Source organism: Acartia tonsa, chromosome 10, assembly GCF_053477335.1.
Source record: "Acartia tonsa isolate MP-2025a chromosome 10, ASM5347733v1, whole genome shotgun sequence".
Classification (NCBI taxonomy): Eukaryota; Metazoa; Arthropoda; class Copepoda; order Calanoida; family Acartiidae; genus Acartia; species Acartia tonsa.
The window spans coordinates 37974209-37988469 of NC_137269.1; the positions used below are offsets into that span (position 1 = coordinate 37974209).

The 14261-nt window shown below is 33.0% G+C and overlaps 1 protein-coding gene across 1 annotated transcript in view; it reads left to right on the top strand.

The window, feature by feature from the left end:
- Positions 1-1329: 1329 nt before the first annotated feature.
- The window catches only part of LOC145330590 (sucrase-isomaltase, intestinal-like), a 29969-nt gene continuing 17037 nt past the window's right edge, over positions 1330-14261 (top strand). Inside the window, exons 1-12 of the mRNA XM_080175224.1 lie at positions 1330-1412; positions 2236-2279; positions 2729-2825; positions 4127-4170; positions 4915-5005; positions 5268-5323; positions 5978-6047; positions 7527-7653; positions 8035-8107; positions 9438-9532; positions 10746-10835; positions 11285-11364. Coding sequence (XP_080031350.1) covers positions 1369-1412; positions 2236-2279; positions 2729-2825; positions 4127-4170; positions 4915-5005; positions 5268-5323; positions 5978-6047; positions 7527-7653; positions 8035-8107; positions 9438-9532; positions 10746-10835; positions 11285-11364 — 911 coding nt within the window. The 5' untranslated portion in view covers positions 1330-1368. The remainder of the gene's footprint in view (positions 1413-2235; positions 2280-2728; positions 2826-4126; positions 4171-4914; positions 5006-5267; positions 5324-5977; positions 6048-7526; positions 7654-8034; positions 8108-9437; positions 9533-10745; positions 10836-11284; positions 11365-14261) is intronic.

Genomic DNA, 14261 nt, shown 5'->3' on the forward strand with positions numbered 1-14261 from the left:
CTTCCACAACTGCCGGATACAGAGTTAGACCTTGCTATCCAGGGTGGGTAATTCAGGTTGCTTGTGTCAGTTTTGCCAGTTTCACTGCTGGGAGTACCTTAGCCTCAGCTGCGCGTCTGCTCTACACTTGTGGTTTGCCGTAATCTCACACAGCTGTCACCAAAAGTTGTGGTATCCGCCTAGGAGAAATGGCAGACACCAGAGTTCAAAATGACTACGGCAGTGTGAACAGACGTGGACACCTTTACTATAGAGAAGCTACGCTTCTCTAACAATCACTAAATAACAAACAGCATCTATTCAGTTGTTCCTTTATTGAAGGTCTAAGGATTACTAAAGTTATATACAACAAACAATAGCTACACAGATAGGAATAAATAATCATAAATAAAAGCAATATAATACATATACAATAGTCAGTTTGGGCAATAATGATCCCCCATCCCTGGGAAGGGTGGGGGGAATTAACAATGCAGCTTAACCATAATAAGGCTGTCAGATTCAATCATTAATTTTAGGCATAGGGAGGGGGTCGGCAGACCCCTTCCCCAGGACTCGGGGGAGGGCCTTTGGCCCTTCCCCGAACCCCGGTCAGGGGTGCCATAGGCATGGCTCACGGTTGCCGAATACCACATTATGATGTTAAAGTTTTAATATCGAAAATAAGGACCAATTCTATTTATTTTTATTGGTATGGTTAAAATAATGCAGTTTTATATCATTTTATTATGTGGTTTGATATTTAAAATTATATCCTCGTTATTTAGACGTATATTTAAAAGCGAAGCTTTTCTATAATTATGGTCGGTCCGTCCGTCCGTAACGGATAGCTTTTTTCGTTAATTTAGACATGTTAGAATTGTCCTATCGATTTTAAATTTTGCATGGTGATTCCTTTAGTAGTTAACTACGATTTAGAAAGCGTAGTAACTCTATAATCATTACCAAAATTTCCGTACGTCCATTTTAAACATGTTTATTTTTTACTTTTTAAACAACAAATTTTTATGTGATCTAATCATCCGATTGATCTGATTTTTGGTATATTGATTCCTGGGACAACAAAGTATAATTTTATAAGCGAAGCAACTCTATAATCAAGTCCTAAATATGTAAGTATGTCCATAAACATTATCCTGTATCAAGCAGTTTTTAAACAAATTTACTTACAACTTTGCTTCAACTCTTATACTTTTATATTCTGATTATATATTCTGATTATTCAGTTCTATTTTTGAGTGTTAATATCCGTTTGTCCTACCGTTTCAGTGCTTTGCTTTTATGGATGTTGTCATCCTTGTTTTACATTAATGATCCAAGTCCCATACCAATTTGATTAACAAAAAATATTTAATTAGAAGTGTAAAAATGAGGCTATTACTGCTGTTGTTCTATACGTTCAGTGCAATAAGGTAAGGATAGAAAAAACAAGGATGACAACATCCATAAAAGCGAAGAAAAGACAAACGAAAAATAACGCTTGTAGAGTGTCAGAACTGAATAAGTAGAATTTACATGGATGTATGAATACGTCTAAAGAAAATTGTAAGTAAATTTGTTGTAAATCTTCTCAAATAAGGGAAACTGTTTAATTTTATGGACCTACTTACTTATTTAGGACTTGATTATAGAGATGCTTTGCTCATAACATTGTACTTTGTTGTCCTAGGAATCAGTATTCCTTTTAAAAAACAGATACATTTAATTAGTACTAGCGACTACACCTCTATAGCCCCCCCCCCCCCTAGGGTCATTTGAGATAAGGACGAGGAAGGGGGGGAAGGAATGAGAAGAACATCATCTTTTAATTTAAGTTTTAAGAATAAAATATAAATTTCCTAGGGTGATTATATGGGAGTTTGGAGGTACATTCCCTCAAAAATAAAACTTCGCTGTATTAAGCAACAAAATTAACAAGAATGCCAGTTAGATATTTTCATCATCTTTTCCTCTATTAACAGTGACTTTGCCCTTTAGCCTCTATTGTGTTTTTTAATGATATATTTTTTGTTTGAAAAAAGGAAAGAATAATTATTTTTTTTGTATAGTATTAGAGACAGTTTTCCACAGATCCAGAGTTTTGTGTTCATCAAAACATTGATTAATTTGAAAGTTTTTTTATTTGTGAAACTTTCTGTAATACGATACATGAGTTATCAGTTTAGCTCTGAACCGGTTCTAATCCAGCGGAAAATAACCGGATTCCTAGCCACACTGGAATGTGTTTTTTAAAAGTTGTACGAGCAGCACAGAAGACCAGAGGGTAGAATGTTTGCCAGGTATTCTAATTCAGTTTTTTTTTTAAATCACGGAACTTACTCTTGATTTCCTGCTGTCGTTGGGGGAGCAATACTTAGTAAAATCATTGTTGGCTATACCTTAATTCTAATTTAAATTTCACAAATTTGATAACTGGACACATACATATATATATTATATATTTTTCGTGTTTTTCATAAAAAATATTTTTATTATTAAAATTGTAAAGGCTGTATAGAGCCGTCAAAAAGTAGATTCCAAGTTCAAAAGTTTCTTTTGAAACAAGGATGGCAACAACCATGAAAATAAAGCTCTGAAACGGTAGGACAAACAAATATTAGGGAATATGAACACAGCCCAGTCGCTACAAAAGTGCAGAAAGCAATCTGCTAGCAGACGAAAAATGTCCTCAATAAGGGGATCCAGGTAGTTGTCTGGTTATACCTCTATATTTATAGATTTATTTCAGGAACGGATAAGAACAGCTGCACCGCCCTCGGATGTATTTGGGAGCCGACAGAATCTCCGGCTCCTAACTGCTACCTGCCCCCTCAATATGGCTACAGGTAACTAGGTTAGGTTAAGTAAGGGTTAAGATTTAACTGCTACCTACCCCCTTAATATGGCTACTTCTAATTAGGTTAGGTTAAGTAAGGGTTAAGATTTAACTGCTGCCTACCCCCTCAATATGGATACAGGTAATTTGGTTAGGTTAAGTAAGGGTTAAGATTTAACTGCTACCTACCCCCTTAATATGGCTACTTCTAATTAGGTTAGGTTAAGTAAGGGTTAAGATTTAACTGCTACCTACCCCCTTAATATGGCTACTTCTAATTAGGTTAGGTTAAGTAAGGGTTAAGATTTAACTGCTACCTACCCCCTAATTTGGCTACTTCTAATTAGGTTAGGTTAAGTAAAGGCTATAAGATTAAACAAGAGCGTAATTGAGAACACGTCAGCTTTGTGGTAGGTTCGAGTATGGAACGCATACAGACGTTTAACATGGTAGAAGCTGCTGCTTAGGCGCGTGACATCAACAGTAAAAGTATGGGTGAATGCCTTGATCCATAAAAAGATGTTAACCTTGACAAAACTGTTCTTAAATGATTAAACAATTTCAAACTAAAAAGTTCTTTCACCTTTTTCAAACTTATAGTCCAGGAACGGTTGATAAAATTAAAGAATACTAGTTGCTTTGCCCCTAGCCTCCAGTGGATAGCGAAGAAGGTCAGGAATATAGCCTAAAACAACCTTTTATAGCTTCTCTGAAAAATTAAATTAATTCAGACCAGCAGTTTAAGAAAACTTTACCTTTAGACAAAAAAAATTACCAATATATATTATAGAATTAGCGGCTTCGCCCCTAGCATCAAGGACTGTCTTCAAATAGGCAAGAAGACTTTAACTAATAAAATAAATAGCCCAAAATCATCCCGGGACCTATGTGAAGATTCACTGAAAGGGAGAACTAAATCAGTTCTGTATCTATTGAAAACTTTAGCTTCGGAACAAAAAATCTTACTATTTTATATTATAGTACTACCGGCTTCGCTACTAGCCTCTAGGGACTTTGCCCCAAGAGGTGATTTAAAAAAAAAATAAGGCTAAATTCGTAAAAGGAAATCTTAATCAAATTCTTTAAAAAAATAAATGGGGGGTGGGATTTTTTTGTTTTTTTGGGAGGTTGGGGGTGTCCAACCCCCCAAGAAAATAGTTTAAAACCACCTCAGGACCAATAGGTAAAAACCCTAAAGAGTATAACCCAATCGGTTCAGTAGTTCCTGAGATCCTAAGCTTCAGACAGACAGACAGACGGACAAACAGACATCGTTCTACTTTATATTATAGAATATATTTGTTTGTTCAGTACACTGAGTGATTTGTATGAGATTGAAAATGGAATGGCAATAGGTAAAATAGATACAATTCATATTCCAGTATGGCTTCTAAACCGATCAATATCCGTTGGATTAGAACCGGTTATAAGCCATACTGAAAAATCATGTATCGTATCTTATTATATCCAATTTTCTATAATTATCATGTTTTTTCCTATTAATTTAAATGCAAACTGGATATACAAATTTATATTGTATTTTTTTAAAAGATTTTTTTTAGATTCCTGTTTTAAAATTTTTACTACAACAAGGGCAACTTAAACTCACGACATAATTGATATTTATTTTATTTTCTTTTATACAATACATATTTGATAAATGGAACATAGCTACTCTTCAAGCTTATTTCTAAGGATCAAAAGAAATAAGACAATGGCCGATAAATTGATGTACATCCCAAATGATAATAGACAACCCTTCTGTAGGTTGAAACATTTGAACACTCAACTTAATAAACTAACCAAAATTCAAATTCAAAATTCAAGTCCCCAAAACTGTTAGGCCAACGAATAAGAAAATATAAAACTTTGAGGATTTGTTAATAAACAACCCAATGTCCCCTCCATCCCGGTAATATAATTATTATTGGAGTTACGAAAAGTGTCATATGTGACCTCATAAAAAATACGTCTGAATCCATCCCTTATTTGGGGTTTCCTTTCCCACCTCTCCTCTCATCCTTCCTATTTAGACTTATTTTTTATGACATTTCACATGACACTTTTAGTATATCCTTAACAAATTTTGATTTATTTAGATTTGGAGAAGTCCACCTCCATTTCTATGTTTGATGGAGATTTTGAAAAAGTTACTGTCTCCTTCGTTCATATGTCAGAAAATTTACTCAGGTATAACATTTTTTTTCTAGTATGGCTTTGAAATCAATTAATATCCGCTGGATTAGAACTATGTCTCAGCCAAACAGAAAAATCATGTATAGATCTTATTATGAACAATTTTCCACAAATATTAAATAAAAAAATAAAATTAATATCAATTTTTTTGGCCCCTCGATATAATATTATGCGATAAATAAATATTCAGCTTTTGCCTCTTTAACAACATAGTTACCTTTTTGTTGCTGCTCTACTGTTATTTTGATATTTTTAGAATCAAGATGGAACCTGTTGATGAAAAACGTTATCAAGTGCCGATTACCATTTTAGGTAACTTCTCGAGGGTACAGTATTATAGGTGGGGGTTATGGGGTGTTACCCCCTCAAACTTTAAAACATTCATTTTGCCCTCTTAAAATAAAAAGCTTATCACATTGTTGAATTACTTATTCATTTATTGTTACCTTCTAAACAATGTTGAATGCGAAGCTTTTCTGTGATAAGGGTCTGTCTGTCCAGCCGTCCATCCGTGTCGGTTAGCTCTTATGGTTAGTTTTACATGTTAGAATTGTCCTATCTATTTCAAGCATTTCATGGTGATTCCTAAATACGAGTTAGTTACGTATGATTTACAAAGCATAGTAACTCTATATTCTTTACCAGAAAGTACGTCCGTCCATTAGAAAACATGCTGCTATACAACTTTCTACATGATATAAGTATACTATTCATCTGATTTTTTAATAATGATTCCTAGTACAACAAGGTGCAATATTATAAGTGAGTCATCTCTATTATCACATCCTAAAAATTATGCTACGTCCGTTTACTGTATCCTGTATTTACGCAATTTGGAACATGTGTACAACTTTGTCTAAATTAAGGTCTGACACTTTACAAAAGTTATTGTTCGTTTGTCCTTCCTTCTGATATAAGAGCTATGCTTTTATGGATGTTGTCATCCTTGTTTTATTTTTTATAAAGGTTCTGAAGAACCACCTACGACAATGAATTATGAATACCAAATAACCAAGGATCCTGTTTTCAGTTTCAAAGGAACCGAGATGTTTATTTTTGTTACATTTTTTTCAACAGACATAGCGTCATATTCTTTTTTTTAACACTAAAAGAAGTATATATGTATATGTACCTTTTCTTCCGAGAATTTCTATATTATAATTATTTGATTTGTTACTTTTGGATATCTTCTAATTTAAAGAAAGGATTCTCAGCTGCTTTATTTTTGTTATAAGGATTCAAAGGAACTGAGATGTTTATTTTTGTTACATTTTTTGAACAGCCATAGCATCATATTCTTTTTAACACTAAAAGAAGTGTATATGTATATGTACCTTCCTTCCGAGAATTTCTGTATTATAATTATTTGATTTGTGACTTTTGGATATTTTCTAATTTAAAGAAAGGATTCTCAGCTGCTTTATTTTGTTGTGAGGATTCTGCTGACAATTAGGTATAAATGCATCTATCAATTGTTCCAGGACAGAGTAAAAGTCAACTTATCCAACTTCCGTAACTTTTCAAAAAAAAGATTACCCACTTTCCTTTAAAATCCTTTACACAAAAAAATACTTCTTCTTTCACTTTTATTAGATTAGAGTTTAGTGAATAAAGGTACTAAGAAAGAGAGGGAATGTCTGATTGAGCCAATAGGAGAATCGCATCGGTACATACATTGAATTTCATTGGTTGAAATTTTGTACACATCTTGTTACGAATGCATGTTTTTTTTTTCATTTCATACATAGACAAAAGTCAGCTGTTAACAGTATATTTTCTCAGTAGAAAGCTTTGCGGAATCAGAGTTAATTGCCCAAATATTTCGTTTAAATTTGAAAGCTTCGAAACGAGGTGAATTCTTTAAAAAAAAGTTAGGCTGGCTACTCGCTGGTGAGGCAAAATTATTTTTTTTGAAAAATCCTCCAAAATCAAATAAAAAATATACAAAAATTAAATAAAATCTTAAAAGGGTTATTACCATATGATTTTGTTTAATTTTTGTAGATTTTTAATGTGCTTTTGGATGATTTTTCAGAAAAATAATTTTGCCTCACTATCGAGTAGCGAGTCTATAATTTTTTAAGAATCCACATCAGCTTGAGTCGAAAGTAAACAATACTTTTGTCTGCTAGAAATGTTCCTTCTTAGATTTGACGAAAAAAGGGTTCAGAATATGCTTCTATTCTTCTATTTCTATTGTTTAGTGATATGACAATGATTGTATAAAATATGCTAATGTAGTCCTCAGATATTGGTCAATACGTTCATCCATGGTCAGGGGATGATACCATAAGGGAAGGATGGGGGGTATAGTCATATTAGCCAGCTGGGAGAAACATTTTATTAGGGTATGTGATTATTTTCCACAATTTCATATTTTCTATATCCATTATTGATATACACTCTCAATTATGATAAACAGAATAGGATTAAAATTATAGTTTAGAAATGCTACCTAGTTAGTACAACCCAATCCACATTCTTCTCTGCATGTCTTAAAATAAACATTGGTGACAGTTGTCCGTAAGTCGACTGGAACAGTGCTATTTGACACCTCCCTGGGTGGTCTGACCCTGGCAGATCAGTTCCTCCAGCTGGCTGTCCAGCTTAGCTCCAGCAACATTTATGGTTTCGGAGAACAGGTAGATATCAGGGATCTAAAGGGATAAGACAATAATGGCTTATAGATTAATGTACATCCCCAGTAATAACGCACAAAATTACCCCTTCCATAGATTAAATTAGTGGTTGAAATATTTGAACACTCAACTTAATAAAGCAATCAATCATAGTTTAGTAAAAGTCCCCAAAGTTTTTAAGCCAGCAAATAAGAAAAAATACCTCTTAACATGGAAGAATGTTTATGAAATTTTTTTTAGGCCCAAATAAGTTTTTTTGCCATATAATTAGCAATCTGTCTGTGCATTTGTCCAGATCTAACTAATCACTGGACAGTAAAGCTTCCCATAAGTCTCGGAGACTGGGAGGTTTTCAACTATTTTGATATACAATTATTTTTCAAGGAGCAGCCAAGCCTACGCCATGACATGAACTGGAAAACCTGGGGCATGTTTGCTCGAGATCATGCACCTGAAGGTAAGGTTGTCTTTTATAAAGGGCTCGGCAGATGTAGCCCTATACTACAATTTATTAACAATTTCAGTTACCAGTCAACATACAGCTGAAAATTCAACCACAGTCATGTTTTCCTTTTTCACACAAACTGCCATAACCCACTCCCCCTTATTTTTGATTTTAAAAAGGGGTAGGGGGTAGGGTATAAGATATGCCCAGGGATAAGGGATGGGAAACGTAGGAAAATATTATTTCAGGCCTATTTGAAGCCTAGGCCTATTTCTAGCCTAATAAACCAGTTTTGGGATGGCGCAGTGCTTCGTATAAAACGCTAATAAAAAAGCTGTGTGTGTGTGTGTAGATAAAGTATAGAATCAAATTCAGGTAGCTAGTTTAAAGTAAAAAACATAACTTTTTATAAACCTATATATTAATGGCTTTTGTTAAAATGAAGTTTTTTCTCTCCCAAAATTTTTTTATCTTTTACTTTGGTAATTTGAACTGTCAGAAAGCTATTGTTGGGTTTCCCTCAGACAGATTTTAGTTTGTATTATTTGCATTTTTATTAATGAGTAAAAATTTTATTTGAAAATTTCATTGCTAATTAAAATTCAAATTAAATAAATTAATATGCACTTGGGTAACATTCTATCAAGTATTCTTTGGATTCTATTAAGTAGTGATATATTTGTACTGTGTTGTGTTGTGTATTGTACATATATTAGGGTTAAAGTGTTGTATCGATTCCGTATTAGATTTTTAAAATTCAAAACACAACATCTAATTTATAAACTACCAAATGAAAATTCGTAGCTACCTCCTTTCCAAAAAATAATCCCGTTATTTTTGTTTTTTCTATGTGGCCCTTTTTTAATGTTTAACTCTAAGCAGATTTAATAATTAAGCTAATGTGATCTAACACCATTTATATTTATTTTTTAGTAGCAGACAAAATCATTATTTTTTCTAGAATTGTCTGCTTTTAAAATTTTCGCCAATTGGTGATTGGTTGTTAAAAACAGGCCGATTCTTATTGGTTTAGAGCTATAGCTACTTGGGAGCGTCCGCCAGTTTGATAGTAATTTGTAATAGTTGCAATATCCCTTTAGAATCTAGGCCGGGACCTAATTAATGGCCAGGTATCCTATCCCTTATCCCTGGATATGCCTAACCCATAAGGGGGATTTCTAACCCTGTAGGGCTACCTGATATAACTTAACCTAACCTGAATGTTAGAAACAAACAAACTGAAATAATTTGAAAATATAGCACTTTGAGGGAAACTGCCAATAAATCTATTTTAAAAAAGTTCTAACCAAGTCCTAATAATAATCCTAATATTATTATTAAGGAGATGCTAATTTGTATGGAGTACATCCCTATTATATGAATGTTGAACCAGATGGAAATACTCATGGTGTACTATTCCTGAATAGTAATGCACAGGTATGGAGTACATCCTTGTTATATGAATGTTGAACCAGATGGAAATACTCATGGTTTATTATTCCTGAATAGTAATGCACAGGTATGGAGTACATCCCTATTATATAAATATAAAACTAGAAATACCCATAATGTACTATTCCTGAATAGTAATGCACAGGTATAGAGTACATCCATATTATATGAATGTTGAACCAGATGGAAATACTCATGGTGTACTATTCCTGAATGGTAATGCTCACTGCACAGGTATAAAGTACATCCATATTATATGAATGTTGAACCAGATGGAAATACTCATGGTGTACTATTCCTGAATAGTAATGCACAGGTATGGAGTACATCCCTATTATATGAATATAGAACTAGAAATACTCATGGTGTACTATTCCTGAATAGTAATGCACAGGTATGGAGTACATCCCTATTATATGAATATAGAACTAGAAATACTCATTGTGTACTATTCCTGAATAGTAATGCACAGGTAAAACAAAAGAACATTGATTGCCAATACCTCTAAAATCTAAATGTTTTTTTTTTTTTGGGGGGGGGGGGGAGGGTATTATTTGAAAAGACAGGCATAATCACCTTTTGATAAATCCCCCCCCCCCCCCCTTCAGTACTAAGGTCCTTAAATTACGGGGTTAGGGAAGTCAAGCAAGGTTAGGTTTTACACTTTACACCATACATAGACCAATATACGGCTTTCCTCAAATTTTTGAACAATTTTTCAGCGTTTTTAAAGTTCATGCTCTATACACTTTCTCCTTTTAAGCAAGAAAATTATTTTTAAATTAAATGTTTTGTACTTTGAACTATGGAAATTTACGAAAATCTCTCTTTATTATAAATATATATAATACAATTATAACTTCTTATTATTTAGAATCAATACCCTTCCTATAAGAATATATTTTCATTACAATTTCCGAATTTTATCTAGAGTTTACTTACATAAACATTCATCAACTAGATTTCATTATATAGAGGCCTCTAGGGGCACTTAAGTGAATGGAAGTTGAAACTTTAATTTAATTTAAAAATTTGGGTTGGTGATAGTATTTTCTATATGGGTAGTTCCTTTTGAGAGGTTGGATAGACTTACCACAAAACCAGTTATAAACCTTCCCTGGACAAAGAAAAAAATTCACATCGTCATTATATGTTGATACAATAATAACACAAAATTAAAAAATCTTTAATTTTGCAGGAAGTAACAATGACTCCAGCACCAGGTCTCGTGTACAGAACTATTGGAGGTATTCTGGACATCTACATCTACCTTGGTCCTACTCCTGAGGTAAGGTACTATCCGCAGGTACAACCCTGAAGGATGCCTTTTTGGTTTGCATACAGATAACCAACCCTTTGATTTATATGTCTAACACTACAATCAATATCTATAGAATTTTTTGAGAGTGAGTCATAAGAATTATACTTACTTAGTGTTCTTCTTTATATATGTCAATAAGTCATTCAAAACTGACAAAAAATAAAATTTATTTTGTAAAAAAAATCATATGTGATCTTTATTTTAATTTTAACTTAAACCTGTAAGTGTAATGTTTAAATAGCTTTTTTTTGATAGCTTCCATATTTATGTTTTACAATTCATTTAGAACGTGCACAGACATTTGTTAAGGGGATATAAATCCTGAGAAGGTGAAAATTGAAAAGTTGGTCTTATTAAAATTTCTTTTCTTAACACCCCCCTTGCTCAAGCCACTCACTTATATCTTTAATCCTCAGAAAGTAGTTGGACAGTATACTGCCTCCCTGGGGAGATATGAGCCACCACCATTCTGGGCACTGGGATTCCATTTATGCAGGTACACCATAGACAGGGATTTTAAGGGATAAGACAATGGATGATGAATTGATTGATATACAATACATCCCCACTCATGATGATTTTAAAGGTTTGGACACTTCTAGTTTAGAACAAACCAATCAAAATGCAAGAAAAGTACCCAAAGTTTTTTAACAAACATGATACCGTGGTTATAAAACTTTGGGTACCAGTGTAATTTCCTGTCCAATATCCTCTTTTTTTAAAACTTTTTACAGCAAATGTTATCATTTTGGCTTCTTATTAATTAGATATACCTAGCTGTTTACAATATCATAAGACAAAAAATATAATTTATATTTCAAGAAATAAAATATTTGAAAAAACTAGATAGAAATAAAGCAATATTATTTAATATATTTTCTCGTATTCATTCGAATCCGGTGGATAGGAACCGGTTCTCATCCATACGAAAAAACTATGTCTAGCATCGTATTATATCCAGCTTTCTACGAATATAGAAATGTACAATCATAAGATTAAAACTAAATTTTTTAGCCAGTGCCTTCGGCACCGCGGGCTTAAAAAAACTAGTTTTAATCTTATAATTGTACATTCTATATCCGCGGAAAGCCGTTTATAATACGATGAAAGAAATAATTATTAATATATTTTCTCGTATTCATTCGAATCCGGTGGATAGGAACCGGTTCTCATCCATACGAAAAAACTATGTCTAGCATCGTATTATATCCAGTTTTCTACGAATATAGAAATGTACAATCACAAGATTAAAACTAGTTTTTTTAGCCGGTGCCTTCGGCACCACGGGGCTAAAAAACTAGTTTTAATCTCATAATTGTACATTCTATATCCGCGGAAAGCCGTCTATAATACGATACGAGAAATAACTATTATTTCAAAAGAATTTATTGATCCTATTATTGATCCATTATATTAAATATTTGACGTTTATATGGTTGAGATTTACATTGTATTTGTCAAGTGGAAAAATATCATTAATATTAATTCCATTGAATCCAAATTTTCTCTTCTCTTGCTGGATTATTTTGAAGAGTTTTTATTGCACGTTGATAATAAATATCTAGTTGTTGATAAACCACTAAACAACAATAACAATATAAAATGAATGCCAAAACTACAGTAGTATTAATTCTATGTTCTGTTACTATAATAGGCATAGCCAATGTACCTGGTGCACCACTGCCTCTTAGAATGGCAATTTATACCCTTACTTCTATTCCAAGCATATTAGCAGGTTGTGTGACATACTATTATTATGACAGTGTCCCAGAGTCCCATCAATCATTGCTGACATCAGCAGCCAAATCTGTGGTGGCATGGCATACTATATTTGGAGCATCTTCATACACCTACCTCATATATGATTCCATTTTCTGGACCCAGGTCAAAGAGGACTGGGACGAGAATGGTAATGAGAATTGCAATTGGATTCCAACATTGGTCAGTCTTAATGTGGCAAATGCTGCACTGGAGTTTCAGCTATTGCGAGCCTGGCTTGTGTTTGACCAGTATTATGTTCTTGGATTAGATCATCATGACTTTGTGTATCCACTGGGTTTTAGTGTACCTGTTCTGTCAGTGATTGAGTTTCTCCTGACCTTCTGGTATAATGGAACAGTGTGTGAAAAACAGTTAACAATTCTTTTCCTGTACAAACTAAATCTTAGCAAAATAAAAATTGACAATTTGAACCTCCCAAACCTGAATCCTCGAATTTTCCTGAAAGTCCTGATAGTAGCATCTCAAGTCTTCATATTATTATGTAGAAATTGGAACAAGTGTAAAGTAGTCAAATTATTTCCCAAAGTTAGTCAAAATTCAAACAAGGTTGCTCCCAACACTACAACTTTATTTATTCCTTCTTCTAAACCATCTCCAAGAAACTTAGAAGCTGGTTGTTCAACCACTATGAACAATAAAGCTGATTTAGCCGAAAACCATCACTCATTTATTACTTTAGAGTGTCCTAAACTACTACATAATCAAACCAAGTGTACTGAAGACCATTTTATGACCCCTGACTCTTGCAGCCTGCAATCTTCAAGCAGTTTAACAATTCCAAGCTTACCTTCCAGTCAAACATCTGAAAGTAGTGAATATAATAGTGTTTTTCTAATTCAAACTCCACCAAATTACACACTTTCATGCCAACCCTCTCATGAAATCTATCTACCTAATTCTTTAGTTAAGTTAGGTGAGAATAAAAATACAAACTCATATAACAGTGAAATTAATATTTTACCAAAATTCCAGTCAAATAAAACAACAAGTACTAATAAAAACTTTACATCAATTCCAAAAATTAAAAAGGAAATTGAAAAAACTATTCCTCTTAAACTTAATCAACCTGTTATAAATCCTGCCATCAAATCAGTTGATACCTTTCAGTTAAAACAGCTAGGTCCACTTCTAGTTTTAGTTACCATCATCTTATTACTAGACTTATTCGCTTATTTGACTTATGAGCATGGCATAATGCCTATATTACTATTTGTTTGTTCCAATGTATTTGATCATTTTTGCTTAAGCTTCAGTGTTTACTGGGTTGTTTCATCACAGGAGATTAACACATTTCTTTTACGTAAAATTAAACAATTTAAGATGAGATTAGGATATTTTTAACATAAAATTCAACTTTACTTGATAAAATTTCATTGTAAATGTACATTTCATCAAGTTGTAGAACTTCAGTTTTACTGTAACACCTTTCTCTAGTTTTTTAAAAGTTGTAAATATTTGGAAATAAATATAGTATTTTATAGATTTTTTTTACTTTTATTATTATGCGTTTTTATTGTATCCATTTATATAAAGTAGTAAGCTCTTATTTTGTGTAGCGAAGGATCTGGCTAACTGCTAAACCGATATGGTTCTCATTAACATTGGAGCTTT